We start from the raw sequence: 24129 nt of genomic DNA on the forward strand, positions 1-24129 counted from the left end.
GAGACTGGTATCCTTTGAAAGGACTGCCTGCAAGGTTGGCTGGGAACCTGGTCCCACTATTCCTTGACTGAGAGGAATGGGTCACTGTGCCCTCTTTGTTCGAACAGTGTGATTTATGCCAATCATCTGCTTTTCTCTTAAGAGTCCGGAATTTTGGTATGTTCTAGGCAGAGAATACCTAGTGACCAGCCCCCATAATTGGGCACTGAGTCTCTAATGGCTTGCCTGGGTAGAAACATCACACATGAGTCACTGGAATTTTTGTTGCTAGGGAACAGTGAGCTTTGCATGACCCATCGTGGGAGGGAGACAGTATGAGGAAGCCTGTGTGTGGCCTCTTTTAGACTCTGCCTATCTATGTCTTTTTCCCTTGCTTTTCCTGTCACCAGTCCTTTTGCTGTAATAAACCTTGGCTGTGAATACGACTATATTCCATCCTGTGTGAGTCACTGAATGTGAGGTGGTCTTGGGAACCCCTAACACAATGGGATAAAAATCAATGAATAATTATGAGATATTCTATCATCCCCTGTTATCTTGAGAACCTGTGTTTTTGGTGGGAAGAAGGAAATATGGATATAATATAAAGAGGTTAAAAAAACAAAAAAGCTGCGTTCCTGAATTTGAATTGGAAATATCAGTATGATCGCATAAGATCATACATTTAAAAAAAGAAGAATGTGTGCTTGCGTGTGCAAGCATGTGCTTTCTAGTTCTGTCTGATGAAGAGGCCTAGAAACAATGATCAATTCAGTAGCTAGCAACCTGGGCACCCAAATTATAGGCATGAAATACCATTTCCCATGAAAATAAATCAGAATTTCCTAGAGAAATGGCTGATTCCAGGTCTGGTGCTAAAAACGTACAAGATGACCCTAGAATCTTGTCATTTTTAACAGATTATGAGGAAGCCTTCAAGGCCTACTAGGGTCATGGCCAGAGGACCTGGGAGCCAGCTTCAGGCTCTCATTGGCCACAGATGAGATAATTTGAGTTTCAAGAAGATAATAATTGCAATTTGATTGAAACCCATCTAATGTTTAAATTAATGACTTCACAGTTACATTTAATCAAGTAGTGACGTCGGAAGATGATAGGGAATCAAACCATTTTCTTGAAAACTAGCAAATAAAGGGGAAAGAATAAAGCATTTATCCTGCTCTTCCTATATGAACTATATAGCATTGGTAACCAAATGACAGATAGCTGAAAGCATTTCTCTAAAAGCATTACAGTGAACAAATGAAAAAGGATTGTTAAAATTTGAATATCATTATTTTGCAACCACTGGTGAATGGATCTAGGCCTTTGAGAATCTCAGCTGCTGACAGCACAAAAAGAATGACAATCAGACATTACATGCCCTCTGATGAGAAGACATGGCCCTATCTGTAATATTACTAAAGAGATCAAACCTGAACCAGATCTGGCCTCTGCATCCAGCTGCCAATTTGCAAAAACAAGAGTACAGAGAAATATGTTGTACTGCATGGGAAATAACAGAAAAACAACAACTATATTAGTCTCTGTGTCTTGGTTCCTGGCACAGATCTCCTAAAATCCTTGTAATTTCCAAAGCAATAAGAGCATTAGGAGCGTCTATTGTTCTTTTTTTTTTGGAGCGTCTATTGTTCTAATATTTGGCCTTTGACCCTGGTTCCTGACACAGAGTTCGTAAATCTTTCGGAATTTCCCTGGGTGATAGTAATGTCTTTTGTTTTAATGAGATGTCTCTAGGTGAGTCCTGGATGGAAGCTGGTCACCAGAAAGACTAAGCCATGATTAGAAGATTGGGATTTTTAGCAACCCCCTCCCCACAACTACTCCAGAGAGGAGAGTTAATCATTGATCATGCCTACATGACAAAGCTTTCACAAAAACCCAAAAGTACAAGTTTGGAGCGCTTCCAGTTTGGCGAACATGCGGAGTTGCTGGGAACATGATGCCCCCAGGGAGGATATGGAAACTCCCCCATCCCTTCCATATACCTTGTCCTACCCGCCTCTTCCATCTGTATCTCTTATCATATCCTTTTATAATAAACTGATAAACAGTAAGTAAACTGGTTTCCTGTTAGCCACTCTGGCAAATTAATCAAAACTGAAGAGTGGTCATGGGAACCTCTGATTTGTAGCCTACTGCTCAGAAGCACAGGTGATAACCTGGGCTTGGGATTGGCATTTGAAGGGGATAGAAGGGAGCAGTCTTGTGTGGGGCTGAGCCCTTACCTTGTGGGATCTGACCCTATCTTCAGGTAGTACCAGATCTGAGTTAAAGGGACGCCTAGATGGCCCAGTGGTTGAGCATCTGCCTTTGGTTCAGGGCATGATCCTAAGGTTCTGGGATTGAGTCCTACAGCGGGTTCCCCGCAGGGAGCATGCTTCTCCCTTTGCCTATGTCTCTGCCTCTTTCTCTGTGTCTCTCATGAATAAATAAATAAAATCTTTAAAAAAGTCACTGTAATAGTTGATGGGCTGGATTTGGATGAGGCTTCTGGGATGAGTGGCAAAGTTCTTTCTTGAATTTGGTAGTGGTTACAAGGAGGTTTGCCTTATAATAAACCCCTTAAACTATACTTTTGTGATATATGGCTTTCTCTATCTATATTTTGTTTTATTTTTTCATAAAAATATTCAAGCTCTGGGCTATCATTGTTTTTTCTTCTCTCATAGCAGAGACTATTTATCTTAATTGCCCAGTCATCATCCATTTAGATTTCATTTTATACATATATTACAAGAGTCATTTCTTGCTACCATTTTCCCCATTTTGAGATTTCTGTTCTAAGGTTAGAGAATTTTGTTGAATATTTTTCTCAGGCCCAGAACGCTGATGGTAAATTCTTTGTACTCTTGGTCTGAAAATACCTTTGCATTAACGGATAGGAATTTTCATACACATCTTTGAGACACAGTAAGTGAAAATTACCTTCTTTCTATTTCCACATCTAAAAAGAGGAAGAACTAAAATGGAAACTTGTTAATTTTACTTAGTTTTGTGGTAGTTCCAGTATTTCGGGGTGATTAAAATCTAGAGTCAATTTTTACCACACTTTGTATAGCATATCCAGCACTGTGGCCCCTCTCAAGTGCCTCCCCAGCATATTTTCCCAGTAAATTTAAAAATTACCCCCAAACCCCAGAATTGTGGTAAAACATGCATAAACATAAAATGTACCATCTTAACTGTTTTTAAGTGTATGGTTCAGGAGTGTAAAGTATTTTCACACTGCTGTGCAGCCAACTTCCCGAACTTTTTCATCTTGCGAAACAAACTCTGGACCAGTTAGATGTTAACCCTTCCCTTCCCCTCCCTGCACCAGCCTCTGGCACCTACCATTCTACTTTCTGTCTCTACAATTTTGACTTCTCTAGGGACCTCATATATGTGGAATTGTGCAGTCTCTGTCTTTTTGTGACTGGGTTATTTCACTTACCATGATGTTCTCAGGGTTCATCCCAGTAAAAAAAAAAAAAAAAAAAAAAAAGTTAAAATCCTTGTACTTTGGAAAATTGCAAACACACACAAAAACGAGAGAATGGTATAATGAACTCCTATGAACTGTTGTGCAGTCCTAACAATTGGCATCAACTTGCCATTTTTGTTTCATATATTCTGGGAATTATTTTTTGTTAGAGTGTTTTCCCCAATGTTTTATTATGAAAATTTCAAACATCCGGAAAAGTTCAAAGAATGGTGAATACCCATGTATCTATGTTTTGCTATATTTAAAATTTTATTTATTTATTTAACACACACGCGCGCGCACACACACACACACACACACAGCTAGAGATCACAAGCAGAGGGAACAGCAGAGGGGTCCCCGTGGGGCAAATTCACACTTGCTGTCTTGGCTTGAGGACCAGAAGCACCTGGAAAGATCGGTAACAGTCCTCATGCTCTGTCCAGGGTGGAGGAAGCCAAGCAGAACGAGTCACCTCACCCCAAGCACAGGGAAGCAGCAGGAAGAGCAGACAGAGGTTGCTGAGATGCCCAAGTGTGGTCTAAAGACCCTCGCTTGCCATCATCAGACATCACCAGATGGTAGGCTGTTTTTTTTTTTTAAGATTTTATTTATTTATTTGAGGGATCCCTGGGTGGCGCAGCGGTTTGGCGCCTGCCTTTGGCCCAGGGCGCGATCCTGGAGACCCGGGATCGAATCCCACGTCGGGCTCCCACGTCGGGCTCCCACGTCGGGCTCCCACGTCGGGCTCCCGGTGCATGGAGCCTGCTTCTCCCTCCGCCTGTGTCTCTGCCTCTCTCTCTCTCTCTCTCTCTCTGTGACTATCATAAAAAAAAAAAAAAAAAAAAAAAAAAGATTTTATTTATTTATTTGAGAGAGAGGGTGTGGGTGCACAAGTAGGGGGAGGGGCCGAGGGAGAGGGAGAAGCAGACTTCCCACTGAGCAGGGAGCCTGATGTGGGGCTCCATCCCATGACCACTCCCACCCCCCCACATCATGACCTGAGCTGAAGGCAGATGTTTAACCGACTGAGCCACATAGGCGCCCCCAGATGGTGGTTTTTGATAGTGATGTGGGAGGGCCCCTGTCCACCTCCAGGTACAGCATAACAGAGCCACCATTCTCGAGCCTACACAAAGGTGGGCTGGGGCTGGAGGCCCTTCATGGGGGGTGGAAGGCTTTCCCTGCAGAGCCCAGCTCCCTGCTCGCTCTCCTCCAGGGCTCCCACATCCAGGGCTGGGGGACACCCTACCACTGTGCTGCCATCACAGCACTGCCCTGTTACCTTGACCATCTCTCTCACTAGTCCATAAAATTTGCGGGCAGCTGAGGGCACATCTCATTCCCTTTCGCATCCTAGTTGCCAGGACCCAACATAGGTCCCCTGACCAGGGTTATATAACCCGAGATTCCTGTGCTCTGGCCCCAGAATCAGAGGAACCAGAAAGTGGCAGGGAGGGGTCCAACAGGTCCTCTGAGAGTCCTCGCTGGCACCACATCTACGTGATGCAGGTGGAACTGGATTCTGTCAATGGCCCTGCTCAGTCAGGAAAACTGTGCTGCGTGCAAGTGAGGTGGGCCACTCCTAAGCCTGGATAGAGAGGGACAGGGCTGGTTTTCACCGCTGGATCTGGAAGGAGTGTGAAGAAATGACAGCCCCCGCAGAGTACCAGCTGGCCTGCTGAGGGCCCTGCTCTGAAAAGGCCAGGATTTCAGGCCAGTAGAGATGCACTTTCTTTTAAAAAAGCATTAATCACTCCTTCCTTGTCGCTCCCGGCTGAGAGCTGCTGGGAGCCTGGGGGAGCTGCCCATGTTTGGGCGTGGGGAATTCAGCTGTTTCCACCATTTCAGTTTCAGCTGAGGAGACCAGGAGGCCAGGAGGCAGAAGGGATGGGCCCCAAATCTCAACCAGTAAGTGCAGAGCCTGGCATTGCTCACCCACCTGCCCCAGTACCTGCTTTCCAGAGCAGCAGGTGGACTCTGGATTCTGCCAGTGGTTATGCTGGTCTTCACTCCTGGTTAGGGACCCAGATCTAACACTCTCTCTTCGTACCCACGGAGAAAACTACTGGAGAATGAGGACGGACCCACTTGCCCACCTGTTCCCACTACCCCAGAAACCTGCCCTTGGCACAGCGTCTAGGCCAAGGACAAACCAGCCACAAGTGCACTTAGTTTCACAAATCTGATGAAGGCCGACGGCCTCAAACCTGGCTCTGAAGGAAGCCTGGAGAGACCAGCTCTCAGCTACCTGCCCCTTCTGGGGCCCAAGCCCCAGGCTGGAAAGGTGCTGGCATCCCAACTTTGGGCTGTGGACTCATCGCCCCAGTGTGGGCTGGGTCACGGGAACAACTATACTGAGACAGGACGAGTCCTTGCAGCCTAGGCAGGGAGCATGGCCTGGTTCTGGGGCTCACTCCCTGCTCTGCTAGGGCTTTGCCTCTCAGCTGGTGGGGCTGGGTCTTCCTGATTCTCAGGTACTTTTTGGTGGAGTCTGGGGTCAGTCCGGGGTGTTTGCTCTTGACCTTCTTGTGACGCTACATGCAGCAATACTGTGAGAGAGGAGATATGCCGGGGTAGCTTGGAGGCTCTGGACTTCCTGGGTATGGCTCTGGTTGGCTTCTCCATGGATAATGCTGCCTCCATGGACTCCAGCCTGGTCCCTTGCTCGGACAGGTCCCAGACAGGTCCCTGTCGCTGATGGTGGTCACAGTGGTTGTGTGATTGGTTAGGGTGGTCATACTGCACCGGCTTGGTCTTTGTGGTCACCAGCCCCTGCAGCTCATCTCCCACTTCCAGAGCCCTCCCCCTCTCTGCCAGCATCTTTAAGTATTCCTGGTGGCCCTCCTCACAGAGCTTCTGCTCCTTGAACTGCTGCTTGATTAAGGACAACAGCCTCCTTCTTTGGACTTCTGTCTGACTTCCTATTGGGGACACATGTCAGGTACTCCTTCTGCTTTTCCTTGAAGCTGAGAATGAGAAGGGCTCCCTGGTCACGAGCATCTGCCTTTCGTGGCTGCCGTGGCCCAATCTACCTTGTTTCTTAATGTGTTGCCAAATAAGTTGCAGACATCAGTATATCTTGCCCGTGCTAGAGTATTTTTTTTTAAAAATCCCGGATGTTATTTCACCTATAAATACTTCGGTATATACCTTCAATAACTAAATACTGCTTGTCTTAACATGACCACAAAACCCTTACACACCTAACAAAGATAGCAATTCCTTAATACCTACCTCCTATCCAGTACATGTTTAGATGTTGTGGGGGGTGAATGCTGAATGACCATGTCGACACTGGCTTTCCAGGGTTTCTTGGAATCTGCGGAGCACCTGGGCCAGACCCCATAGTGGAGTTTGTAGGACCTACTCACAGCCCCTACCTCGTGGCCCCCACAGCTGGTTTGAGTCCACAGGTGCGCCCCTGACTTCAAGCTCCTGGGAAGAGCAGAGTCATCAGCAAGAGAGCCTGGGAGTTGAGGCCCAGCAGGAACATGCCAGCTAACCAGAGTGCTCCCCAGTGGTCCTCGGTCCTGGCTGCAGAGGGACATGGCAGCTCGTGTGAGGTGAGGAGTGAGAGGACTCCAGGGACAGGAATTCATTCTAAGGAGACAGCCCTAACCTGTCACCAGGGCCGGAAGAAAGGGGCAGATGGGTCATGGGGGTGCAGATTATAGATTCAATGCACCTGAGGTAGATCACTATCTTTCTGCTGAGAGTGAGGACCACGTGGCTGGGGTCCTAGGACATGGACATAAATGAACAAGTTCTGGCTGGTTTATCACTTCTTCATCGATTTATTATTACCTCCTTTGGTTTTCATTGAACTTTAGGATTTTTCTAAGATGCCATATAACTAAGCGGCCGAAGTAAATTGGTAAAATTTATGATCAGGGAAAAGAGAGGGCAAACTATCAACACCAGGACTGTGAACTGTAGATGTGTCTCTAACTAGAAAGCGTAATGAGAAACAAAATGAAATCAACAAATTAAAAACATATTAGGTTACTAATTACAGAAATGAGTTATATCAAGGTTACACCTCTCACTGACTTATTTCACTTAGTATTATGCCCTCTAGGTATGCCCATGTTTTTTTATTTTTTATTTTTAATTTTATTTTTAATTGGAGTTCGATTTGCCAACATATAGCATAACACCCCACCCAGTGCTCATCCCGTCACGTGCCCCCCTCAGTGCCAGTCACCCAGTCACCCCAACCCCCTGCCCACCTCCCTTTCCACTACCCCTTGTTTGTTTCCCAGAGTTAGGAGTCTCTCATGTTTTGTCTCCCTCTGATATTTTCACTCATTTTCTCTCCTTTCCCCGTTAATCCCTTTCACTATTTTTTTATATTCCCCGTGAATGGGACCATATAATGTTTGTCCTCCTCCGATTGACTTACTTCACTCAGCATAATACCCTCCAGTTCCATCCACGTCGAAGCAAATGGTGGGTATTTGTCATTTCTAATGGCTGAGTAATATTCCATTGTATACATAGACCACATCTTCTTTATCCATTCATCTTTCGATGGACACTGAGGCTCCTTCCACAGTTTGGCTATTGTGCAGGTGTCCCGGTGTTTTCACTGCTTTTGTATTTTTGGGGTAAATCCCCAGTAGTGCAATTGCTGGGTTGTAGGATAGCTCTATTTTTACTCCTTGAGGAACCTCCACACAGTTTTCCAGAGTGGCTGCACCAGTTCACATTCCCACCAACAGTGCAAGAGGGTTCCCCTTTCTCCACATCCTCTCCAATATCTGTTGTTTTCTGTCTTGTTAATTTTCACCATTCTCACTGGTGTGAGGTGGTATCTCATTGTGGTTTTGATTTGTATTTCCCTGATGGCCAGTGATGCAGAGCATTTTCTCATGTGCTTCTTGGCCATGTCTATGTCTTCCTTGGTGAAATTTCTGTTCATGTCTTTCGCCCATTTCATGACTGGATTGTTTCTTTGCTGTTGAGTATAATAAGTTCTTTATTAATCTTGGATACCGGGATCCCTGTGTGGCGCAGCGGTTTGGCGCCTGCCTTTGGCCCAGGGCGCGATCCTGGAGACCCGGGATCGAATCCCACATCGGGCTCCCGGTGCATGGAGCCTGCTTCTCCCTCTGCCTATGTCTCTGCCTCTCTCTCTCTGTGACTATCATAAATAAATAAAAATAAATAAAAATTAAAAAAAATCTTGGATACTAGCCCTTTATCTGATAGGTCATTTGTAAATATCTTCTCCATTGTGTAGGCTATCTTTTAGTTTTGTTGACTGTTTCTTTTGCTGTGCAGAAGCTTTCAATCTTGATTAAGTCCCAATAGTTCATTTTTGCTTTGATTTCCCTTGCCTTCCTAGATGTATCTTGCAAGAAGTTGCTGTAGCCAAGTTCAAAAAGGGTGTTGCCTGTGTTCTCCTCTAGGATTTTTTTTAAAGATTTTATTTATTTATTCCTCTAGGATTTTGATGAATTCTTGTTTCACATTTAGATCTTTCAGCCATTTTGAGTTTATCTTTGTGTATGGGGTAAGAGAATGGTCCAGTTTTATTCTTTTGCATGTGGCTGTCCAATTTTCCCAGCACCATTTATTGAAGAGACTGTCCTTTTTTCAGTGGATGGTTTTTCCTGCTTTGTTGAATATTAGTTGACCATACACTTGAGGGCCCATTTCTAGGTTCTCTATTCTGTTCCATTGATCTATGTGTCTGTTTTTGGGCCAGTACCACACTGTCTTGATGATCACAGCTTTGTAATACAACTTGAAATCCGGCATTGTGATGCCCCCGGGTCTGGTTTTCTTTTTCAGTATTCCCCTGGCTATTCAGGGTCTTTTCTGATTCCACACAAATCTTAAGATGATTTGTTCCCATTCTCTGAAGAAAGTCCATGGTATTTTGATAGGGATTGAACTGAATGTGTAAATTGCCCTAGGGTAGCATAGACATTTTCACAATGTTAATTCTTCCAATCTGTGAGCATGGAGTATTTTTCCATCTCTTTGTGTCTTCCTCCATTTCTTTCAGAAGTATTGTGTAGTTTTTAGGGTATAGATCCTTTACCTCTTTGGTTAGGTTTATTCCTAGGTATCTTATGCTTTTGGGTGCAATTGTAAATGGGATTGATTCCTTAATTTCTCTTTCTTCAGTTTCATTGTTAGTGTACAGAAATGCCACTGATTTCTGGGCGTACATTTTGTATCCTGCCACATTGCCAATTTACTGTATGAGTTCTAACAATCTTGGGGTGGAGTTTTTTGGGTTTTCTATGTACAGTATCATGTCATCTACAAAGAGGGAGAGTTTGACTTCTTCTTTGCCAATTTGAATGCCTTTTATTTCTTTTTGTTGCCTGATTGCTGAGGCTAGGACCTCTAGTACTATGTTGAATAGCAGTGGTGAGAATGGACATCCCTGTCGTGTTCCTGATCTTAGGGGAAAGACTCCCAGTGTTTCCCCATTGAGAATGATATTTGCTGTGGGATTTTCATAGATGACTTTTAAGATGCTGAGGAGGGCAGCCCAGGTAGTTCAGCGGTTTAGCGACACCTTCAGTCCAGGGTGTGATCCTGGAAACCCAGGATTGAGTCCCACATCAGGTTCCCTGCATGGAGCCTGTTTCTCCTTCTGCCTGTGTCTCTGCCTCTCTCTATTCTTGTGTCTTTCATGAATAAATAAATAAAATCTTTAAAAATTAATAAGATGCTGAGAAATGTTCCATCTATCTCTACACTCTGAAGAGTTTTGATTAGGAATGGATTTTGTCAAATTCTTTCTCTGCATCTATTGAGAGGATCATATGGTTCTTGTTTTTTCTCTTGTTGATGTGATCACATTTATTGTTTTATGAGTGTTGAACCACCCTTGCATCCCGGGGATAAATCTCACTTGGTCATGGTAATAATCTTCTTAATGTATTGTTGGATCCTATTGGCTAGTATCCTGTTGAGAATTTTTGCATCCCTGTTCATCAGGGATATTGGTCTATAATTCTCCTTTTTCTTGGGGTCTTTGTATGATTTTGTTTTGTTTTGTTTTTTTGTTTTTTCTTTGTCTGATTTTGGAATCAAGATGATGCTGGCCTCATAAGACGAGTTTGAAAAAAATGAGTTTGGAAGTATTCTGTCCCTTTCTATCCTTTGGAACAGCTTTAGTAGAATAGGTATTATTTGTTCTTTAAATTTTGATAGAATTCCCCTGGGAAGCCATCTGGCCCTGGACTTCTGTGTCTTGGGAGGTTTTTGATGACTGCTTCAATTTCCTCCCTGGTTATTGGCCTGTTCAGGTTTTCTATTTCTTCCTGTTCCCGTTTTGGTAATTTGTGGTTTTCCAGAAATGCATCCATTCCTTCTAGATTGCCTAATTTATTGACGTATAGCTGCTCATAATACATTTTTTAAATCGTTTGTATTTCCTTGGTGTTGGTTGTAATCTCTCCTCTTTCATTCATGATTTTATTAATTTGAGTCTTTTCTCTTTTCTGTTTAATAAGGTTGGCTAATGGTTTATCTATCTTATTAATTCTTTCAAAGAACCAACTCCTGGTTTTGTTGATTTGTTCTACAGTTCTTCTGGTCTCTATTTCATTGATTTCTACTCAAATCTTTATTATCTCTCTTCTTCTGCTTGGTGTAGGTTTTATTCACTGTTCTGTTAACAGTTCCTTTAGGTGTGAGGTTAGCTTGTGTATTTTTTTTCCAATTTTTTGAGGGATACTTGTATTGGATGTATTTCCCTCTTAGAACTGCTTTTGCTGTATCCCAACGTTTTTGAATGGTTGTATCTTCATTTTCATTAGTTTCCATGAATCTTTTTAATTTTTCTCTAATTTCCTGGTTGACCCATTCATCTTTTACTAGGATGCTCTTTAACCTCCACGTGTTTGAGTTTCTTCCAAATTTCTTCTTGTGATTGAGTTCTAGTTTCAAAGCATTGTGGTCTGAAAATATGCAGGGGACAATCCTAATCTTTTGGTATTAGTTGAGACGTGATTTGTGACCCAGTATGTGGTCTATTCTGGAGAAAGTTCCATGTACGCTTGAGAAGAATGTGTATTCTGTTGCAATAGGATGGAATGTTCTGTATATATCTGGGAAATATCTTTGATCTAGTGTATCATTTAAGGCCCTTGTTCCTTTGGTGATGTTCTGCTTAGAAGATCTGTCATTTGCAGAAAGTGCTGTGTTGAAGTTTCCTACAATTAATATATTATTATCTAAGTATGTCTTTACTTTGGTTATTAATTGATTGATATACTTTTAGCTCCCACATTAGAGGCATAAATATTCATGATTATTAGGTCCTCTTGTTGGATAGATCCTTTAAATATGATATATTGTCCCTCTTCATCTCTTACTACAGTCTTTGGGATAAACTTTAATTTATATGATATGAGGATTGCTACCCCTGCTTTCTTTTGAGGACCATTTGAATGGTAAATGGTTCTCCAACCTTTCATTTTCAGGTTGTAGGTATCCTTACGTTTAAAATGAGTCTCTTGTAGATCACAAATAGATGGGTCTTGCTTTTTTTATCCAGTCTGAAACCCTGCGTCTTTTGATGGGATCATTTAGCCCATTCACGTTCAGAGTAACTATTGGAAGATATGAATTTAGTGTCATCACAATACCTATTCAGTCCCTGTTTTTGTGGCTTATTTCTTTGGGCTTCCTCTTTATTTTACAGAGTCCCCCTTAATATTTCTTGCAGAGCTAGTTTGGTGGTCACATATTCTTTCAGTTTCTGCCTATCTTGGAAGCTCTTTATCTCTCCTATTCTGAATGAGAGCTTTGCTGGATAAAATATTCTTGGCTGCATGTTCTTCTCATTTAGGACCCTGAATATATCCTACCAGCCCTTTCTGGCCTGCCAGGTCTCTGTGGAGAGGTCTGCTGGTGATCTAATATTTCTCCCCATATAAGTTAAGAATCTCTTGTCTCTGGCTGCTTTAAGGATCTTCTCTTTATCTTTGGAATTTGCAAGTTTCACTATTAAATGTCAAGGTGTTGAATGGTTTTTTATTAATTTTAGGGGGTACCTCTCTATCTCCTGGATCTGAATGCCTGTTTCCCTCCCCAAATTGGAGAAGTTCTCAGGTATGATTTGTTCAAATATGCTTTCTGGCCCTTTGTCCCTCTCTGCGCTTTCTGGGACCCCAATTATACATAGATTCTTCCTTCTGAGGCTATTATTTATTTCCCTTAACCTTTCCTCATGGTCTTTTAATTGTTTTTCTCTTCTTTCCTCAGCTTCCTTCCTTACCAGCAACTTGTCTTCTATGTCACTCACTTTCTCTTCCACCTCATTAACCCTAGCAGTTAGGACATCCAGTTTGGATTGCATCTCATTTAATTGTTTTTTAATTTTGGCCTGATTAGATCTAAATTCTGCAGTCATGAAGTCTCTTGAATATTTTATGCTTTTTTCCAGAGCCACCAGTAGCTTTATAATTGTGCTTCTGAATTGGCTTTCTGATATCGAATTGTAATCCATATTCTGTAACTCTGTGGCAGAGAGTACTGTTTCTGATTCTTTCTTTTGTGGTGAGCTCTTCCTTCTAGTCATTTTGCTCAGTGCAGAGTGGCTGTATGAATGGGCTGAGTCAAGAATATTAACCACGACCTAAGTAAATTTCACCCTAGATGATTCTTGCTAGAAGTGAAAACCCTTCTCTCTGTAGCATTCCATCTGTTCTCTCTTTATTTTTTTTTTTATTTTTTTTTTTAATTTTTATTTATTTATAATAGTCACATAGAGAGAGAGAGAGAGAGGCAGAGACACAGGCAGAGGGAGAAGCAGGCTCCATGCACCGGGAGCCCGATGTGGGATTCGATCCCAGGTCTCCAGGATCGTGCCCTGGGCCAAAGGCAGGCGCCAAACCACTGCGCCACCCAGGGATCCCCATCTGTTCTCTCTTTAAATATCAGGTTGAATTCGTCGGTATTCAGGATGATTTGAAAGCTATCTAAGTGGGGATCCCTGGGTGGCTCAGCGGTTTGGCACCTGCCTTCAGCTTGTGGCGTGATCCTGGGGTCCCCGGATCGAGTCCCATATCAGGCTCCCTGAGTGGAGTCTGCTTCTCCCTCTGCCTGTGTCTCTGCCTCTGTGTGTCTCTCATGAATAAATAAATAAAATCTTAAAGAAAAAGAAAGCTATCTAGGTAAGTTGGGGGGACTAGGTGAGTTGAGGACCTGTACTCTTCTACCATCTTGCCCTCAGTACCTGCCCATGTTTTAAAAAAAAAGATTTTATCTATTTATTTGAGAGAGAGAGGGAGAGATAACACAAGCCAGGGAGGAGGGGTAGAGGGAGAGGGAGAAGCAGACTCCCCACTGAGCAGGGAGCCCAAAGTGGAGCTTGATCCCAAGACCACAAGATCATGACCTGACCTGTAGGCAGACACTTAACTGACTCAGCCATCCAGGTACCCCTAGATCCACCCATGTTTTTGCCAATCTCAAGACCTCATCCTTTTTCATGCTGAGTACTATCCCATTGGTTATATCTACGTCTTCTTTCTCCATTCAACAGTTGATGGACACTTGGGTTTCTTCCATATATTGGCTATTGTAAATATTACTGCAGTATACACAGTGTTGTATGTATTTTTTTGAATGACTGTTTTCATATCTTTGGGTAAATGGCCAGTAGTGAAATTACTGGATCATATGGTAGTTCTATTTGCAATCTTTTGGGGAACCTCCATACTGTTTTCCACAGGGGCTACACCACTGTGTGTTAATTATATTTCAATAAACAAACAAAACAAACAAAAAACAACATTAGACCTGCATTTAGTAGAAATTGGCAAATTTCTCTAAGGCCTGACTCCTTGGCCCCCTTTCCAGCTTCTCAAAGGGGAAACTACTTTGAATTCATGTAATTGATTCTTTTGCTACCTCCCATCTGTAAATTACATACATATATTGCTCGTTTGTTCTTTAGCAGGCATTGTGTTTCATCTTTCTAGCACAGGAGATAAGGATTTAGCTTTCTCCCATGCATGCCACCCCCCTGTATTCACACCCTTACTTCCCAAGCTCCAACCTCCTAATATGATTGTGTAACTTGGTTAGATCTATGGTCAGTATTTATTTTTTTTGACCATGTAAGCTATTCACAGCTAAGCCATGTTGTGTGGTTTGATTATTTTTCCTTTCCTGCTCATCTTTTCGTTTCCCTTACCATTAATAATTGTCTGGTTTAGGGGTTTGTTTAGTTTTCTGTATACTTACCAATAACTGAACTTGGAATTCTTCCTAGTGGCATAAATTTTATCAATATTTCCACATATTAGGTAATAATAATAATAATAATAATAATAATAGCAGCGAACACTTATGTAACAGGTAGCACTGTTGGCACTCCACATATACCCCACAACCAACTGATAAGAAAGGTAATCTGAGTTTTCCCTGTTTTATTATTTGAGAATATGTAAGCACAGAAAGTTTAAGTACCAGTGTAGGTAAAACCGACTGTTCTCCCTCCTGTGAGTCTGCTTACTCTTGCACAGAGCACTTCACCTCTGACACTTCTGATCACCGAATGTATGGAGGGTTTTCCCCACACCATGCGATTCTCTGTGACACCAGAAGGAGTGTCCTACAATTTAATTCATTCTGACATGATCTACCTAGACAGAGGGTCAGATCCCACAGTTTAAGGACTCAGTCCCACAAGACTACCTCCTTCCCCTACATCAGATGCGAATCCTAAGTCCCAGGTTGTCACCTGTGCTTCTGACTGATGGGCTATAAATCAGAAGTTCCTATGGTCCCCTATTTGGGTTTGGTTAATTTGCTAGAGTGGTGTACAGAACTCAGGAAAACAGTTTGTTTTATTTTTTTTTAAAGTTTTTATTTTGGGATGCCTGGGTGGCCCAGCAGTTGTGTGCCTGCCTTTGGCTTGGGTCATGATCCTAGGATTTGGGATTGAGTCCCATATCGGGCTCCCTGTGAGGAGCCCGTTTCTCCTTCTGCCTGTGTCTCTGCCTCTCTCTCTGTCTCTCATGAATAAATAAATCTTTAAAAAAATAAAATAAAAGATTTTATTTTTCTATTTATTTGAGTGAGAGAAAGAGAGAGCAGGAGGAAGGGCAGAGGGAGAGGAAGAGAATCCCAAGCAGACTTCCCACAGAGCTTGGAGACCCACTCAGGACATGATCTCACGACCTTGAGATCATGACCTGAGCTGGAATCAAGATTTGGTTGCCCAACTGACTGAGCCACCCAGGTGCCCCAGGAAAACAGTTTATTATAAAGGACTATGATAAAGGATACAGATGAACTGGTTAGTGTTAGGTATGGGGAAAGGGGACAGAGCTTCCATGCCCTCTTCCAGGTGGCATTCTCTCAGCATCTCCACATGTTCGCCAACTCAGAATCTCTCTGTACCCCATATTCTTGGGATTTTATAGCGGCTTCACCATTTAGCCATGGCTACTCATTAACTCCATTTTCAGCCTTTCTCCTTTTTCGAGAGAATGGAGGTGGGGCTGAAACTCCCAAGAGTCTAATCATGGCTTGATCTTTCCAGTGACCAGCCCTCATCTGAGAGACCACCCACTATTGCCTTATTATTATTTTTTTAAAGATTTTTTGTTGCCTTATTAGAATAAAAGACACTCTCATCACCCAGGCAATTACAAGAGTTTCAGGAGCCCTGTGTCAAGAACCAGGGTCAAAGACCAAATATTAGAACAAAAGGTGCTAGAAGTGCTCTTATCACTTAGGAAATTACAAGGAGTTTTGGAGCTCTGTGCCAGGAACCGGGAACAGAAACCAATATGTATTTTCTATTATCTCATGTCACCCCAAATCACAGGCTAGAAACTACTGGTGCTGGCATTTGAATCCAGGTAATCTGGCCCCAAGTCCATTCTTTCACATAATAAATGTAAGTTATTCATTCCACCTGCTGAATAAATCTCTTCTGCAGCTCTCTGACCTGCCCTGGACTGAACTGATTGTCCTACACTTGACCATCCACTCCAATCCTCGAAGCCAGTGAGGTCACTGCTCTGGGTCAGCTTACTGGATGTCCCTCCAGACCATTTTCTATATATTTACATATATACTGTACATAGAAAAATGCATAGTTTGTGGTTTTTCCTTTTATGGGAATATTCTTATTTCCCTGCCAATTGCTTTTCTAATTAAAAATATAGGTTGAGGGGCACCTGGGTGGCTCAATGGTTGAGTGTCTGCCTTTGGCTCAGGTCATGATCCAGGATCCTGGGATCAAGTCCTGAATCAGGCTCTCTGCAGAGGGCCTACATCTCCCTCTGTCTATGTCTCTGCTTCTCTCTGTATCTCTCATGAATAAATAAATAAAATCTTTAAAAAATATATAGAGATCAGAGAGTTTTCCATATTGATACATATAAAGCTACCTGTGGTATTCAGAATAATGACTCCTTCAAAGATATCCACATCAAAATCCCTGGAATCGGGATCCCTGGGTGGCGCAGCGGTTTGGCACCTGCCTTTGGCCCAGGGCGCGATCCTGGAGACCCGGGATCGAGTCCCACGTCGGGCTCCCGGTGCATGGAGCCTGCTTCTCCCTCTGCCTGTGTCTCTGCCTCTCTCTCTCTGTGACTATCATAAATAAATAAAAATTTAAAAAAAATTAGAAATTTAAAAGAAAGAGAGAAAAGTAGAAGAGGGAGGGAGGAAGACACAGAGAGACAGAGAGAGAGAGATTCCTTTTTTTTTTTTTTAAATATTTATTTATTTATTCATGAGAGATGCAGAGGGAGAGGCAGAGACACAGACAGAGGAAGAAGCAGGCTCCATGTCGGGAGCCCGATGTGGGCCTGGATCCCGGGACCCCAGGATCACGCCCTGGGCTGAAGGCAGGCGCTAAACCGCTGAGCCACCCAGGGATCCCCGAGAGAGAGATTCTTATGTTGATCTTTTGAAGACGAAAAATGGGATCATACGCCAAGGAATGCTTGTAGGTGACCTCTAGAAGGTGGGAAGGGCAAGAAAATGAATTCTTCCCTTGAGCCTGTAGAAGGAATGCAGCCTTGGGAACACCTTAAGTTTAGCCCTGGAGACCTGTTTAGAACTTTCATGCTATTTCAAACCACAAACTGTGGTAATTTGTCACAGCAGCAAAAGGAAATGAATATACTCATTACGTCACCATTTTTAATTGCTACATTGTCAGGACTCCATAGGTGGGGAATGCCATTGTTTTGCCATTTCCCTATTAGTGAACTTTTAGGTCATTTCTAAGTTTTCATTGGAATGCTCAGCAAATTCCTTGGTACATGATTCTGTGGGTATCCATGTGAATCTTTTATTAAGAGAATGAGTATCTAGAAATAGAATTCCTAAGACAAAGATGGGCACTCTTAATTTTAATAAAACTGCCAGATTCTGGGTACCTGCGTGGTTCAGGTAGTTGAGGGTCTGACTTTTGATTTTGGCTCATGTCATGATTCCAGGGTCATGAGATGGATCCCTGCATGTAGGGCTCCGTGCTCGGTGGGGAGTCTGCTTAAGATTTTCCCCTCCCTCTGCCCCTCCCCATATCTCTCTAAAATAAATGAATACATCTTTTTCTGAAAACCTACCCATTTATTCTCCAAAAGGCAGAACCAGTGTATGTTTATGAGTGGATGATTCTGCCAATTACATAGTCTCTCTCCAATGTTGTATACATTGTTTAGATCAAGCAAAGCTGGGGTGCCTGTGTGGCTCAGTTGATTGAGTGTCTACCTTCTGCTCATATCATGATCCTAGGGTTCATTGGGTCATGATCTTAGGGTCCATTGGGTCATGATCCTAGGGTCCATTGGTCGAGTCCCACATTGGGACTCCCTGCTCTGCAGGGAGCCTGCTTTTCTCTCTCCCTCTACCTGCTGCTCCCCCTGCTTGTGCTTTCTCTCTCTCTCTCTCTCTCTCTCTCTCTGTCAAATAAATAAATAAAATCTTTAGATCAAGCAAAATGAAATCTTTTTTTGTTTTAATTTGCATGTCTTTAAATACCTCTGTGCTTCTCTAGTGTTAAGCATAATTTCCTAAATCAGTTGTTAAAGCTCATTGAACCGTACACTAAAACACTAAAATTGACTAAAACAAGTCAATTTTATTGTATGCAAATTTTAAAATAATAATAATAATATCTTTGCATAAGAAAAATAAATTGATTTTCTATAAATCATCATATCACTTACCTGTTTTTCTACTGGGTTAAAAAAAATCTTCCTGTTGGTTGGTTGGAATTCTTGATTTTGGATACCAACCTTCATTATACTTTTGTGGTTTATCTTTCAATGTTATTTGTAATCTTCTATTGTGCAGGAATTTTGAACTTATATGGGATAATATTTGTCAATATATTTCCTTATGGCTTTTGTATTTTATAACTTACTGTGGAAAGCCTTCTATCAGCTGAGATTATTTAATGTTGTTCTATAATGTCATCCAACAGTTTTATAGCCAGCATTTTCCACCTAGAGTGTAGTTTTATTTTTCTTATGCAAAGATATTATTATTATTTTAATATTTGCATACAGTAAAATTGATTTGTTTTAGTGTACGGTTCAATGAGCTTTAACACATATATTGAATCACATAACCACCATGGAAATCTGTATACACAACAGTTTTCTATCTTAAAAAATTCTCTCATGCTTCTCCTTTATAATCAAACCTCTCCCTCATCCCAACCCTTGACAACCACTGATCTGTCTCCATCCTTATAGTTTTGTTTTTACCAGAATGCAATATAACTGGAATCATTAGGAACCTTTCTTTAGGTTACAGTATATAACATTGTGAGTCTGGGCTCTTTCACTCAGCATATTTTTTAAAAGATTTTATTTATTTATTCATGAGAGACACACACACACAGAGGCAGAGACACAGGCAGAGGGAGAAGCAGACTCCATGCAGGAAGCCTGACGTGGGACTCGATCCCAGGTCTCCAGGATCACACCCTGGGCTGAAGGCAGCGCTAAACCGCTGAGCCACTTGGGCTGCCCATAATATTTTAAAATTCATCCATGTTGATGCATGTATCAATGGTTCATTCCTTTTTATTGCTGACCATACTCAGCATGGTTTGTATGTTCTGTTGTATGAAATCCCAGTTTGTTTACACGTTTATCATTGAAAGACATTTGGGTTGTTTCCAGTTTGGGGCAAGTATGGATAGGCCTGTAATCAACATTCTTGTACTGGTTTCTGTGTACAGCTAAGTTTTCATTCCTCTACGCCCTAGGCCAGCAAACTACATATAACCTGGGAGCTGACACCAGTCCACTGCCTGTTTTTGTAAATAAAGTTTTATTGGAACCAGACACACTCATTTGGTGGTGTGTTGGTTGCCTTTCTGCTATAATGGCAGAGTTGGGTAGTTGTGACAGAGCCTGTATGGTGCACAAAGTCTAAAATATTTCCTGCCTGGCCCTATACAGAACAAGTTTACTGACCTCTGGAGTTCATAAATAATTTTATGAGGTTGCTTTACCAAGTTCTTCACTCTGGGGAGGGAGAGAGGGAGGCCCAGAGCTCCACCTACTGGAAAGGAAGTTTCCCCTCCCTCAGAGTTGGGGCTCCTATGAGGTCTCCTATGGCCTCTGCTTATGGCACCATGATATTGTTTGGAGGCCTAGGGACAGGAGAGCAGAGAAAATAAAAATAAAATTAAAAATAAAATAAAAATAAAAATTAAACGGTGGGGGATCTCTACACTCTTTCTGAGCATGAAGGGTTTCTCTTTTCTATTCCTCACACCAGAACTGAAGGGCTTCTCTGGGATCTTTTTCTGTACCACAGTCCTCACTTCCCATTTCAATCAGATTTAGCTCAGGCTGGATGGGAAGAAAATGGTAAACTCACTGTCATTTCATCAGTACCTCAGATTCGGGTTTCCTTCTCTGTTTTACTTTTCAGAACTCTCAAAGAGCTGGTTCGTGCATTTTGCTCAGGTTTTTTTTTTTTAAGATTTTATTTTTTTATTCATGAGAAACACAGAGAGGCAGAGACATAAGCAGAGGGAGAAGCAGACTCCCTGTGGGGAGCCTGATGTGGGACTCGATCCCGGGACCCCAGGATCACCACCTGAGCCAAAGGCAGATGCTCAACCACTGAGCCACCCACGCATCCTTGCTCAGGTTTTATAGCCAAAATAAATCTGTGAAGTCTGTTTCCCCTACAAGGTGTACAGCCACTGATGACTACTGGGGTCTGTTTTGTTTTTTGTACTTAAGATGGCTTTCAAGGGGTCACCCCTTTCTATACAGCTTAGTATCCAGCCACAGATGGATCAGAACACGTCAAGCCATATTTGACTCGCTTTACTGCTGGACTGTACATTCAAACCTCAGGCCCTTGACAGGTCTGCCCTGGCTTTTATTTTTTCACTGCGTTTGCTCACGTCTCCTGTGTGTCCACAGGCTCAGTAAGCCAGAGACAATGTGGGTGATTTGGGTTTGTTCTGATCCTGCTGCACATGCGCATAGCCTCCAGTCTGCTCAAGACCTAGGGAGTTTATCAGGTCTCCTGTTGGTATCTCACCTCCTAGACCTCCGCGTTCAATTCCCAGTAGACCAGTCCATTGCCTGCCCCCAACTGGCTGTCCGGTCCTGCTAATGTCACTGCTGGTCCCCCTCCCTTTGCTTGCTGCTGAGAGAGTCACTTAAACTGGCCATGCTCCAAGTCATGTTAACCGTCCCTAGCAGCTACAGTAAAGCTTTTTCCTGGCCTGCTCTGCCCTGTTCAAACTACTGTACCAACAGCACTGGAGGAGGGATTGGACCACTACTGGATAAACACACCACAAACTATGGCTGCTTTGAGCCACAGTTTTGATGAATAAAACACTTCTCAATTTGCAGTGTGCATTTGGTCTAATTCCAGGGGACCAAAGTGGTTGCTTTTGACAGTTTTTTTCCCTCCAGCTTTTGGAGTTGCTTTTTGGGGCGAGAATTTATCAAGTTGATCGTGCCAGAAGCAAACATCTCCATTAAGTTTTTATACAAGCAAAAAGTAATAGAAGAAAGCAGCATAGCTGCCACCAGACCAAAACTTCAAATTGTAATCAAGATGGTCCACAGGGGCAGGAAGCTTGTCTTTTCACAGATATCCTGAAAACGAAACATCTATTGCCTGCTACTAGCAAGACCAAGACTCCACACTTTTGTATCAACCACACACTCCTTCTGAACATGACTATACCCCATCATTATCTTGCACTGTATTTCAGAACTGAATTTCCATGACCTTTAGCCTCTAGAAACCCAGTCACTTTCCCAAATTGGAACATGTAGGCCAATAGTGAACTGTGTAACCAGACCCAATTGCTTACACAACATTTCATCTACTTTATTATATTTTCCAACCTTTCCACTTCATTTTATTATTATTCTTTAAAAGATTTTATTTATTTATTCATGAGAGACACACACACAGAGGCAGAGACACAGGCAGAGGGAGAAGCAGGCTCCATGCAGGGAGCCCGATGTGGGACTCGATCCCAGGACCCCTGGAACAGACCCTGGGCTGAAGGCAGATGCTCAACCGCTGAGCCACCCAGGCGTCCCGTGCTCTGAGGTATTAACCTGAATGAATCGAAAACTTCCAGCCACACCAAAACCTAGGCAACAATGCCTATGGTAGCTTTAATCATAATTGCTGATACTGGAAGCAACCAAAATGTCCTTCAAAAGGTGAATGAAAAAAACAAACCACATGGTGCATCCACATGATGCAATATTATTCAATTATTTTTAAAAAGCTATTAAGCCATGAAAGAACTTTTTCTTTAAAATTTTTTAAATTTTTTTTTATTTTTTATTTTATTTACTTAGTTTTTAGAGAGGGAGGAGAGGTTGAGAGAGGGAGTGAGAATCTCAAGCAGGCTTCATGCCCAATTCAGAGCCTGATTCAGAGCTTGATGCAGGGTTTGATCTCAAGACCCTGAGATTATGACCTGAGCCGAAATCAAGAGTTGGGCCCTTAACTGACTGAGCCACTGGGGCGCCCCTACACGGAGGAACTTTAAATACATATTGCTCAATGAAAGAAGCAAATCTGTAAAGGCTACATTCTGTATGGTTCCAACTATATGACATTCTGGAAAAGGCAATACAATAGAGACGTGTATACCCACGTTCATAGCAGCACTATTCACAATTGCTAAGAGGTACAAGCAACTCAGATGTCCATGGATGGATGAGTGGATAAACAAAGTGTGGTATATACATGTAATGAGATATTACTCAGTGTTAGAAAGGCAGTGAAATTCTGACACACGCTACAACATGGGTGAACCTTGAGGACCTTATGCTAAGTGAAATAAATCAGTCACAAAAACACAAACATTGTAGGATTTCACTTTCATGAGGTATATAAAATAGTCAAATTCATAGAAATAGAAAGTAGAATGGTGGTTACCAGAAGCTGGGGGTGAGGAGGAGGGAATGAGGAGTTGTCTAATGAGGGCAGAGTTTCAGTTTTGCGAGATGAAAAAGTTCTTGAGATCTGTTGCACAACAATGTGGATATACTTCGCACTACTGAACTGTGTGCCTAAAATGGTTACGATGGCAAATTTTTACGTTATGTGTTCTTTACCACAATAAAAAATGTTTTAGGGCAGCCCTGGCGGCGCAGCGGTTTAGCGCTGCCTGCAGCCCGGGGTGTGATCCTGGAGACCCGGAATCGAGTCCCGCCTCGGGCTCCCTGCATAGAGCCTGCTTCTCCCTCTGCCTGTGTCTCTGCCTCTCTCTCTCTGAATAAATAAATAAATAAATAAATAAATAAATAAATAAATAAATAATACAAAAATGTTTTAAAAAATGATAGTAAAAAGATCAGTGGTTGCCAGAGTTGCATGGGGTGGGGGGAAGGGTGAACAGGTGGAGCAAGGGGAGGTTTGGGGCTATGAAACTATTCTGTATGATGCTCTCATTCTAGATATATGTCATCATTCATTTGTCAAAACTCCTAGAACTGTACAAAGCCAAGAGTAAGCCATAATGTAAGCCATGGACTTCAGTTAATAATTAGGTATCAACATTAACTTATGAGTTGTAACAAACACATCACACAAATGCAAGATCTTACTAACAAGAGAAACTGTGAGCCGTGGAGAGAGGGGGTATATGGGAACTGTGCACTATCTGACCAACTTTTAAAAAGATTTTATTTATTTATTTATTTATTTATTTATTTATTTATTTATTTATTCATGAGAGACACAGAGAGAGGCAGAGACATAGGCAGAGGGAGAAGCAGGCTTCCTGCAAGAAGCCCAGTATGGAACTCCATCCCAGGACCCCAGGATCACGCCCTGAAGCCAAAGGCAGACGCTCAACCACTAAGCCACCCAGGCGTCCCTATCTGATCAATTTTTTGCAAATCCAAAACTGTTTTTAAAAATAAAGCTTATTAAGTTAAAATATTAATGCAAATGGTATTGATCATACAGTTAGTTGGATTATTTCTGTTTTGTGAAGTATACTTCACAAAAAATTTGTTTTGTGAAGATTCTCTGATGTTACTTACTTAGCCTCTCATGGTGCTTATCCATCAGTATCAGACACCCATGCTGCCTCCAAACAATCTAGATCCTCATCTATGTCCACTGTGAGGACAAGATTTGCCCTGGGGATATTTGCTGAGGTGTCAGATTTCTAAGTCATAGGACTTAGCTATACT

General features: G+C 42.4%; 1 protein-coding gene across 1 annotated transcript; it reads right to left on the bottom strand.

Annotated features, from left to right (window-relative positions):
- Window positions 1–5709: 5709 nt before the first annotated feature.
- Window positions 5710–7017, bottom strand: NOL12 (nucleolar protein 12). Its single transcript, XM_072743496.1, is given in 6 exon segments — window positions 5710–5998; window positions 6000–6120; window positions 6123–6192; window positions 6194–6355; window positions 6357–6482; window positions 6850–7017. Coding segments are annotated over 6 exon segments (936 nt in total).
- Between the last annotated feature and the right edge of the window lie 17112 nt (window positions 7018–24129).

The sequence above is a fragment of the Vulpes vulpes genome, chromosome X (assembly GCF_048418805.1).
Source record: "Vulpes vulpes isolate BD-2025 chromosome X, VulVul3, whole genome shotgun sequence".
Lineage (NCBI taxonomy): Eukaryota > Metazoa > Chordata > Mammalia > Carnivora > Canidae > Vulpes > Vulpes vulpes.